General features: G+C 47.5%; 1 protein-coding gene across 1 annotated transcript; it reads right to left on the reverse strand.

Annotated features, from left to right (window-relative positions):
• Positions 1–6,734: 6,734 nt before the first annotated feature.
• Positions 6,735–8,936, reverse strand: CLDN23 (claudin 23). The gene has a single exon (XM_003902445.4). It carries the CDS (start codon positions 8,451–8,453, stop codon positions 7,584–7,586), a length of 870 nt encoding a protein of 289 aa, XP_003902494.3. The 5' UTR covers positions 8,454–8,936; the 3' UTR covers positions 6,735–7,583.
• Between the last annotated feature and the right edge of the window lie 2,285 nt (positions 8,937–11,221).

Consider the following 11,221-nt stretch of genomic DNA (forward strand, 5'->3'; position numbering starts at 1 on the left):
ACAGGTTTAAGTTAGTGCCTTGGCCTCCTTTGGACCTTAAGCCTTCCACCAGCCTTTCAGGGCTTGTGTTCCAGCTAGCTCAGCTGACTTCCCCAGGCTCTGTGGAAAATGTCACCCTCAGCCCCACTCTTGTACTCTGCAGGTCTCATTCCCTACTTGGATCCAAGAAACACCTGCCATTTCCTTTTCCTGGGAAGGTTGCTGACGATATGTAGCCACATCCCTGTATATCAGATAAGTACCCTGTTCCCCTTGCTCTGTCCCTGGCTTATTTATACTATACCTTTTTTTCCTATCTTTGGTCTTCTAGGAGTGTATGCCTAGGTATTACCCTACCAGAATCTAGTTTAATATATCCTGTTATGCTTTCTCCATTCAAGAATTTACAAAACACATCCAAATGTCTGTTTTATCAGAAATACTTGATCTTATAGACAGATACTCAATATTTTATATTTAACAATTCCTAGCCATCCGTGTCCCCTAAATAGAGTTTCATACATCAGTTTTGTAACTGTATCTATTTGTAGAAATGTTTTGTTATCAACTCTAAGAGTCTTCTATTGTGATCATCTCTACATTACGTGTTAGTTTCTTACTCAATTTCTCTACACCCAATAGTTGGAGCAGTGAGCCTGTGGCAGATGTAAAATCTGAAATTCCTTCTAGAAACTCAAGTTCTGTAATACAGTAATAGGTCTGGGTTTTCTTCTGGAAAAACAAGACGCTTTAGAAAAGTTAATTGGTTCGTGCATTAAGCTTAAAGAGCTCTGCACAACGCTTGACTTTCTGTGTCTATCTCTAGCAATTAAGAGTTAGGTTAAGCACTTTACATTCATTCTTTTTAGGAAGCAAATGGGTGTCAGTCATGGACGGTGAGAAGGTAGTACTAAGTTTCTACTATGTTAACTCCCGAGGAATACTGATGGAATTCAGAGAAACCAGGAACTAGAATATAGAGTTTGTTGGGTTCAGACTAATAATTAGCTTTTGTTTGTTTTTATTATCTTTTGTTTTTGAGACAGGGTTTCACTTGGTCCAGCTCAGGCTGGAGTGCAGTGGTGCAATCATGGCTGTCTGTGCAGCTTTGACCTCCTCGCCTCAGGCAATCCTCCCCTCAGCCTCCTGAGTAGTTGGGACTACAGGTGTGAGCCACCACACCTAGCTAATTTAAAGGGTATGAACAGACACTTCTAAAAAAAAAAGACATATATGTGGTCAATAAACATGAAAAATGGCTCAACATCACTGATCATTAACGAAATGCAAATCAAAACCACAATGAGACACCATCTCATGCCAGTCAGAATGGTGATTATTAAAAAGTCAAGAAGCAAGGCGGGGCACTGTGGCTCACGCCTGTAATCCCAGCACTTTGGGAGGCTGAGGTAGGTGGATCACCTGAGGTCAAGAGTTTGAGACTGGCCTGGCCAACATGGTGAAACTCTGTCTTTACTTAAAAACACAAAAATTAGCCAGGTGTGGTGGCGGTCACCTATAATCCCAGGTACTCAGGAGGCTGAGGCAAGAGAATTGCTTGAACCTGGGAGGCAGAGGTTGCAGTGAGCTGAGATGGGGCCACTGCACTACAGCCTGGGCGACAGAGTGAGACTCTGTCTCAAAAAAAAAAAAAAAAAAAAAAAAAGTCAAGAAACAACAGATGCTGGCGAATGGTGAAGTTGCATAGAAATAGGAACACTTTTACACTGTTTGTGGGAGTGTAAATTAGTTCAACCATTGTGGAAGACAGTATGGTGATTCCTCACAAATTTAGAACCGGAAATACCATTTGACCCAGGAATTCCATTACTGGGTATATACCCAAAGGAATATAAATCATTCTGTTTTAAAGATACATGTACATGCATGTTCATTGCAGCACTATTCACAATAGCAAAGACATGGAATCAACCCAAATGCCCATGATAGACTGGATAAAGAAAATGTGGTACATATACACCATGAAATACTATGCAGTCATAAAAAGGAATGAGATCACGTCCTTTGCAGGGACATGGATAGAGCTGGAAACCATTATTTTCAGCAAACTAACACAGGAACAGGAAAACCAAACACCACATGTTGTCACTCAAAGTGGGAACTGAACAATGAGAACACCTGGACACAGGGAGGGAACAATACTCCCTGGGGTGTGTCGGGGGAGAATGGTGAGAGGAGAGCATTAGGGAAAAGAGCTAATGCATCCTGGGCTTAATACCTAGATGATGGGTTGATCTGTGGAGCAAACCACCATGGCTCACGCTTACCTGTGTAACAAACCTACACATCCTGCATATGTACCCTGGAACTTAAAAAAAAATTACCATAAAAAACATTTTACACATCAGTCAGCTTCCTCAGGCGCCACTATTCAAATTTTGTTTCTCTCCTCTCAATCTCCTTTCTTAACTGTCACCCTCAGAATAAAGTTAGAGATGCCCTTGAAAATATCTAATTCAGTCTCCCCAGTTTTACGGATGAGGAAACAGAAGCCCAGCAAGGGCAAGGCTTACCCTCTTTGGAGGCAGGTATCATCAAAGTTCTAGAAAAATTGCAGTGATCTTGTCTAGCCTCCCTTAGCCCGGTGGTGAGAGGCAGCTCTTTGAGAGTCATTGTGAATAGCAAACATGGTGGTAGGGGAAAAGTGTCAGTGGCCTCAGGCTCCATGTCACTTTCTCTATGCAAAACAATAGAGAGGCATTTGGTACCTGTGAAAGGCATCTCCTGCCCTCCCAGGCTCTCAACCCACTGGTCACATTGCTTTACAAGAGGTGCTGCTGGCTCACCTTGTCAGAGCCTCGGTATAACTTGGGCCACCAGTAGGACAAGAGTTAAATGGGTTCAGTCAAGTCTTAAGCCATTCTCTCCACATGCCACTGAAGAATCAAGTCCCCTTGTCAGCACTGTTCCCCCTGCTAAGCTCTGTCTATATTTTCCTTGATTTGAACAAATGAAACCTTGTTTTCACATGTTCAGTCCTACTTAGTGGAGGACTATTCACACATGAAGTTGCTTACTTTTTGCTTACATAGTGGCTCACGCCTGTAATCCCAGCATTTTGGGAGGCTGAGGCAGGTGAATCTCCTGAGCTCAGGAGTTTGAGACCAGTCTGGGCAACATGGAGAAACCCTATCTCTACAAAAATATGCAAAAAATTAGCCAGGCATGGTGATGTGTGCCTGTGGTCCCAACTACTTGGGAGGCTGATGTGGGAGAATCACTTGAACCCGGGAGATTAAAGCTGCAATGAGCCAAGATCATGCCACTGCACTCCAGCCTGGGTGACAGAGGGAGATCCTGTCTCAAAAAAAAAAAAAAAAAAAAAGAAAAGAAAAGAAAAAGAAATTGCTTATTTTTGATTCTGGAAATGTTACCCCCAAAAAGGGGTAGGTCTGATGAATAACAAACCATGCTCCTTGAGAATGCAGGTGTGTGATCAATAGGAGTTTTATTCCTTGGCACAAGTAAGAAGGGCTCTGGGATAATTCTCCAAAGCAGTGTCTCCCAGAGGGAAAGTGACAGGAGGGTTTTAAGGGGTGATGGAGAGGGGAGGGGGTGCATCGCATGCAGAGGAGGGGTCCCAGTGGCGCCAATGCAGTGAGTCCTCATGCCAGCACATAGGTTGCATGTGGTTGCTCGTGAAGCTGCTGCTCCCTGGGGTGGAGACTATAGAATGGCCATGAGGAAAGTTCACTCAGTTCATCTCTAAGTTGCTGGGACCTGTCAGGAGCTGCTTTTAACCAGCTGGGTGACCACACAGGGTCTAGGAAGAAACAGACTGCAGGGCACGAGGCTGCAAAACAGGCTGATTGCTCAAGTTGATTAAATTCCTAGAATCCCCAGAGACCCTCCCTGTCTGCTTACAGAAATATTCTAGAAGACAGGGTGAATTTGTTCCAGATGGTATTCCCTGTGAAAGATTCTGTTAGCCTGACAAAGAGTAGATGACAAGGTTGACTCAGGGTTACTTCATTGTACCAGCAGCTGCTTCTTGGCCTTCCCACCCGATTCTAGAATGAAGGAGAAGCAAAACTAGCTGTAGTGAGACTGAGACGCCCACCTGTTTTCACATTTTCTCTAGTGGAAACTTGAAGTTGTTCCTTCTGCCTAAAAGGCTCCTCTCTCTCTTCTTTCAGTTCTCTGCCCAATTACCTCCTTCTTCCTGACCACTTTTCCTAAAATATCACCTGTGGCCAGGTGTGGGAGCTTTCACCTCTAATTCCAGCATTTTGGGAGGCCAAGGTGAGAGGATCACTTGAGCTCAGGAGTTTGAGACCAGCCTAGGTGACATAGTGAGATTCTGTCTATACAAAACCAAAACCAAAACCAAAAACAAAACAAAAACATTAGCTGTGTGATGTGATGCATATCTGTGGTCCCAGCTACTTGGAAGGCTGAGGCTGGAGGATGCATTGAGGCTGGGAGGTTGAGACTGCAGTGAGCCCTCATCATGTCACTGCACTTCAGCCTGGGCGACAGAGTGAGACCCTGTCTCCAAAAAACAAAACAAAACAAAAACAAAAAAACACCTTTCTTCCTCCATTCCTTGATTTCCGGCTTAATCTTTTTCATTTTATTTGTACACGATCACTGGAGAGTATTTAAGTTCCACACAGAATGGGCCTGGATAGTATTGTTTTCTGCGGTGCCCACAAATGTGCTGGCAAAATGTCAGATGCCCAAAAACATACTGAGTGAACGATCTACACAATGAAGGGGAGGATGGTTGCCAAAGCACCCTGACAGCTCCTCCTGCAGCCTCCACAGTAGAGAACCAGCTGTGTGCTCAAAGCCACACCCCTCCTTGGTGAGGGCGTGTGTCTAGATGAGAGCCAGACTGGTGAACGGGTAGAGCAGGGGTGCGTTAAAGCAGCTTCTGCCCTACCTTCACAGATCTCACCGTCCTCTCAGCATCGCTTGAGTGATCTTGAAAAAGACTTCATCCATTACGATGGGGACTCCCACTTCCTATGGGGATGGGGAGGATTAAACATGAGTCTGGCAGGTCAGAAGGGCTTGATGCAAGACAGAAATGCTTTCAGTGTGTTCTCTGCGGGGCAGTTGCTGGGCTGGTCAGTGGTAAGTTTAGGACAAGTTTAGGATCAATTCTTACCCACAGCAGCAACTCCTGAGACTTGCTGTGGCAGAGAATGACCCTCAGGCCAAACGTGGATCCTGGAGTGATGCAGGAGTCTTTTCAGGCTGTCCTGAATTTTTTTTTTTTTTTTTTTTTTTAACAGACAGTCTTGCTCTGTTGCCCAGGCTGGACTCCAGTAGTGTGCTTTAGTTCACTACCGCCTTGAACTCCTGGGCTTAAGTGATCCTGCTGCCTCAGCCTCCTAAGTATCTAGGACTCTAGGCATGTTGCCACTATGCCTAATTAAAAAAAAATTTTTTTTTGTAGACACGGGGTCTAGCTATGTTGCCCAGGCTGGTCTCGAACTCCTGGCCTCAAAGCATTCCTTCCACTTGGCCTCCCAAAGCACTGGGATTACAGGCTGTGTTGAACATTTCTATAGCAAAAAGCAGTTTGTATTTTTAAAGGGGGAGTTTGAGCTTTTTTGTCTTGATAGGGAAAAAGTAGAGTTTTCACTCTCAGCAACCGAATCCTAATCCTCAGGTGGAAATATTTTGCATATAAGGCAGTGGAGAATCATTGGGATGGGGAGAAAAGCAAAACACACAAAACATGAGTTTTGTTTGTTTTTACTAAAGCTTCCCTGGAGACAGAATTACCACGCAGCCTAGACTCCGCATTTCCCGGGAGTCCGGTACCTGCATGGTGTCTGCTAGGTGCTGACTTCTCAGGACCCTAACTGCTGCCTTCGGAGGTGTTAGTGGAAAAGGGCCCTGTTGCACTTTCTCCATTCTGGCTCTGTACCCTCGAGCAAGTCCCCAAGCTCATCTCGGTGGCAGGCACTCAAAGGTCTGAATACCAGCCATCAGTTGGGATTGAAATTCGAGTGAGACATAGTCCCAGCGAAAGCCTTGCAACTCCTAGTGTGGCCCATGAGCCGGCAGCATTGGCATCTCCCGGGAGCTAGTTAGGAAATCATTTCAGGGCCTCACTCCAGATCTACCCAAGCAGAATCTGCATTTGAAAGATGTTCCAAAGTGATAGAGCCTACACATGAAAGCCTGGCTTCAGAAAGAGAGAAACAAGTGATTCTAGTACCGAATGGCAAGGGAAGTGAATCTCTATCATCCCTTCCACTCTAACAGGCAGCATGGGCTATTAAGTTAGCCCCATCATAGCTATTATCAGGGCTTGCTGAACTGAATGTTCCTACCTCTGACCGGCAGGTTTTAAAGATGAGATTCAGTTCAGTTAAAGGCACCCTTAAATTAACCACTTGGAATTGAAGCCAGCCCTGCTGGAGACCCAGTCCCCGTCATGGAACACATAGCTGCCTTCCTGTGATTCTAAGCACCACTGCTACAAAGGAAAAGATTTCCAGTCTCACCTCAAGTGGAAACTGGTGCTTCTTGTTCTCTCAACAATAGACTTGGCTTTGCACAGAAATAGCATGAACCTGAAAACAAAGTAATCAGGGACTTAAGTGGGGCCCGTTGGCTTTTTTTTTTTTTTTTTTTTTTTTTTTTTTTTTAGTAACCTTATGCTAAGAGGTGCAAAGATTTGAGTGCTAGATTTCAGACACAAGTGCCCAGGCAGCCAGGAAATTGTCAGTAATGAATGTTTAAACTCCCAAAGGTTGTACTGAAGACAAGAGAGCTTTTGTGGATATACTGAAACTATTGTTCTAAAATTTAATTTATAAATAAAAGATATATACATATGTGCTTTAATGTGATTAACAGGTTCCATTTTGTACAAAATGTTAAACCTAGAGTCGTCTGTGTCCTGGACGAGGCGTCCAAAGGGTGGAATAGTACAGCATTAGGACCTTCATTCTCCTCCCGGCTTCTGGAAGAGAAACTCTTGCATGCCCTCAACTTTCACAGCAAAAATAAGTGAGAAAAAAGATTAATCCCATTTATGCAATGATATGTAGCTATGAGTTAATCACGTTATTTCATTCCATGAAATCTATTAAACTGCTGGCATTTGCATGGCTCTAAGTTTATTTTAAGAGGCTCATTCAAACATGGCCAGGAATATATTGGCCTCTTGAGAGTTTGCATGGCAACGAGTTATACAGCAGGAAAAAGAAAAAAAAACCCCAATGATTATATTGATGCAAGATTCATCAGTACTTTAGAATATTGTCGTTTCAAGGTGTTAAATTGTTTCTGAGCACTGCTGATTTCAACACTTGTTACTGTCTCTGGTCCACGTGACCCAAATGCCACCCTTTTCATATATGCTTCAGCAAAAAAAATATGAAAAGCCCGTCACTCCCTAAGAGGACCCTGATCCCTCTGGAGAGGAAAACTAAACTCTTTAAGAAGAAAACCAAACCCACCCTCAACTAATCGTCCAAGGAGTCCTGTTTGGTCCCACGAAAGGAAGATTTCCATCCACACCAGTGAGGGGCAAGTGTCCGGGTTCCAATTCGGAGCCAGGCGCGCCTGTGCGGGGGTGAGTCCTTTGCCACCCGGCGCCCCCCAGGCTCTACAGGCGTCTAGAGGTCGGAGTCGCAGGGCAGCGTGCTGTCGTAGGGGTGGCTGCTGCACGAGGTAGAGTCCTGGGACTGGGCCGCCTCCCACCCCTCCCCGGCGAGGACGTCCACCGAGTTGGTGTAGGCCTTGGGCGGCGGCCGGGGCATTGGGAAGCCGACCTTGGGCTTGGGCTTGCGGTGCTGGGCAGGCGGCGGTCGGTGCTGGCCGTCGCTGTAGTACTTGATGGCGGGCGTCAGCTCGGGCTCGGGCCACTCCACTCGGATGGTGCTGACGCTGCTGCGGCGAGGCCCGGCGGAGGGCGCCTTGGGGCGCTCCTTGCACCAGGGCGCGAAGCTGAGCGCCAGCGAGAAGCCGCCCAGCAGCAGCAGGCAGCTGCCCAGGTAGCCCAGCACCAGGCTGTAGCTGACCTGCACCGTGACCTGGCTGGCCGGGGCGGGCAGGACGTCGCGGTCCCTCAAGAAGTGGTTGTACCAGGACACGGGTATGAGGCTGAGGAGGCCGGCGACGAAGAGCACGACGCCCGAGAGTCCGGCCAGCACGAAGTTGGGCACGTCCTGCCAGCAGCGCACGCCCAACGACGCCAGCAGCAGCCCCAGGACCGTGACGGCCAGCGAGGTGACCATGAGTGCCCGCGCCACCAACACGGGCTGGGCCTCGAAGTAGCCCGACTTGTCCTGCTGGCCGCACTCGCGCTCGCTGCTGCTCTGCTCGCGACACATGTCCCACAGGCCCTGGTACAACTCCACGTCCACTGGCTGGTCCAGGAAGCCCTTCACCAGCCGCCAGCCGGGCGCCAGCGTGCTGGTCAGGTTGAACAGCAGCCCGCAGGGCGCGAACACCATGCCCAGCGTCATCACCACCGGCGTCCGCATCCCGGCCCGCCGCGCCGACGGCGCCCCTGCAGCCTGCCTTCTTTCTCTGCTGTCGCCTTCTCCGCCGTCTTCTTCTCCCTGCCGTGCCCCGGGCTCCGGGGACCCGAAGTCAGCGCGGACGCCCCGGGCTCCGGGTCGGGTTCCTGTGCCCAGATCGCTCCAGGGACGCTCTTTGTCTCCTGCGCGGGGACCGTCCCCACTCAGGCTAGTTCCCTCCTTGCGTCCCGGCCGCTCCGCCCTCCTACTGGCCCTAATCGAAACCAGCCCGCGGGCGGGTCTGACCGAAACCGCGGGTCTGGGCGCGGGCGCCCAGGGGCGGCCGCAGCGGCCAAACCCGGCCCGGGAGGGAGGGACCCGAGGTGTGCGCAGGAAGCAGCGGGGCCACCTCGCGCGCGTCAGGCGAGATGGGGATCCGAGCGGCGGGGACGCCCCAACTTGCAGCCGGGCGGCTGGGCCACGCCTGGCCTGGACTGCTCCAGGCCGGAGCAAAGGTCGCCCCGCCCCTGGCTCCTCGCACCGCCCAGAGCGGCCAGGCGGGCGGTGGGCGGGGAGGGAAGGAGGCGGCGCTGCCGGGACGCGGTGGCTGCGCAGCCCTGCCGCGCAGCGGATCTCGGTTCCTAAAATTTTTTTTCCCGTGCCTGCCCTTCGACCCTGCGCTTATAGCTTCGCCCTCCACTCCCAGAAGGTTCCCGATGGCCCCCAGGTTTGCTCAGCAACTTGCAGCCACTCGCAGAGAAGTGGGCGGTGCCGAGCGCTCCCGGGGGTTGGAGGTGCGCTGGGTCAGTTCGCCGCAGCCCACCCAGTCCAGGAGCGTGTCCCAGAACGTTGCACCTGATTGATTTCCTTAATAAAGGCTCCACATTCTGGATTAAATCCGTCTCTAAAGAATCCGTGCCAGTGTATTTTTGGGCAGAAGGGTTACATGAGGATTTTCCTTTCCTTTTTCCGCCTTGTGAAAGACTTTCAAGGGGACTAGAGGAGGGACGGGTATTCCTGGGTGTCCTGCTTAGCACTTTTTGCAGGTTTATTTAATTTTACAGGGTCCTGTGGCCTTTCCTCCTCTGTAGGTTCTTTTACAACTCTATACATTATGGAAAGCCGGTAGTATTGCAAATGACTTTTGTCAACATCAAAGCTAATGAGTTTGTCCCAGTGGAATGATTATTGCCCAGTGGATACTGACCAGTATGGCATTGATTTGTAAATTCATTTTAGCATTCCTGTTTGCCTGTGTATATGTGTCCTTTTGTTCTTTGCATTTTTTTTTCTTTTTCTTTTGTTTATTTATTTATTTTAAACAGGGTTGGGGAGTTTCGCTGTGTTGCCCAGGCAGGTTGCAAACTCCTGGGCTCAGGTGAGTATCCCGCCTCAGCCTCTGGAGTAGCTAGGACTGCAGGCAAGTGGCCAGCTTCTTTGGTTTTAACATCATACTGGTTTCCTTATTCAATAAGGAGTTAAATAACATCTTTCACACATATTCATTTTATATTTGTGTGAAAGTCACGATGTTTACATTTTTTCTAAAAATTATCCTTTAACGACACTTTTTTGTATTTTCTATATTTTTACAATGAAAATGTATTACCTTTATCATTGTTTAAAATTAAAACTATTTTAAAAATTGAAGTTAATTTAGCGTTGGTTTGAAATAATTTTGAATATTCCAGAGTGGACAACACTAGGAATGGCAATGACTGCCTTTTTAAAAAGAATATTTTTAAATTAAAAAAACCTGTGGTAACATACATGTAACATACTGTTGACCATTGTAACCATCTTTAAGTGTACAGCTCAACGTACATTCACTTTGCTGATACCCTCACCACCATCCACTCCTGGGGCTTTTTCCTCTTCCCAAACTGACACTGTACCCATTAAACACTAACTCCCCTTTCCTCCCTCCCCCACAGGCCCTGGTGATCACCATTCTACTTTTTCTCTCTATAACTTTAACTACTTTAGGTACCTCATATAACTGGAATCGGACAGTATTTGTCCTTCCGTGACTGGCTTATTTCACTGAGCATGATGGCCTCCAGGTTCATCCGTACTGTAGCATGTGTCAGAATGTCCTTCCTTTTGAAGGTTGAATGATATTCCATTGTACATAAATACCACATTTTGTTTATCCAGTCATCCACCCATGGACACTTACATTGCTTTTACCTTTTGGCTATTGTGAATAATGCTGTTGCATCATTCATGTAATAGTGATATATACATCATTTTAAATTTTTTTAATTAAAAAAGTGTTTTTCGAGATGGAGTCTTGCTCTGCTGCCCAGCCTAGAGTGCAATGGCGAAATCTCGGCCCAGTGCAACTTCCGGTTCCCGGGTTCAAGTAAGCAACTCTGCCTCAGCCTCCCTAGAAGCTGAGATTATAGGCACCCACCACCACGCCCAGATAATTTTTGTATTTTTAGTAGACACGGGATTTCACCTTGTTGCCCAGGCTGGTCTCGAACTCCTGACCTCAAGTCATCTGCCAACCTTGGCTTCCCAAAGTGCTGGGATTACAGGTGTGAGCCATCGTGCCTGGTCTATACATCATTTAAAATTTGTCTTGTTTCACTATCTGTTTGGTGATGAACTATCCAAAGCAGGAATCAATTTGCCAACCCTCTTATACAGAAGGTATCATATGCGACACTGCCACTTCATAAACACTTCATGTGATTTGAATCCTCTTCCAAAATAGTTTCCTTTTTGCTTAGATCTCTGTGGAATGAGTGAAGCCCAGGTGTTATTTACCTGTGGGGAGAAAGGGA

The sequence above is a fragment of the Papio anubis genome, chromosome 8 (genome assembly GCF_008728515.1).
Source record: "Papio anubis isolate 15944 chromosome 8, Panubis1.0, whole genome shotgun sequence".
Classification (NCBI taxonomy): domain Eukaryota; kingdom Metazoa; phylum Chordata; class Mammalia; order Primates; family Cercopithecidae; genus Papio; species Papio anubis.

Coding starts and splice junctions, on each gene's coding strand:
- CLDN23 (XM_003902445.4), bottom strand. CDS start 8,453: ATGCGGACGCCGGTGGTGATGACGCTGGGCATGGTGTTCGCGCCCTGC.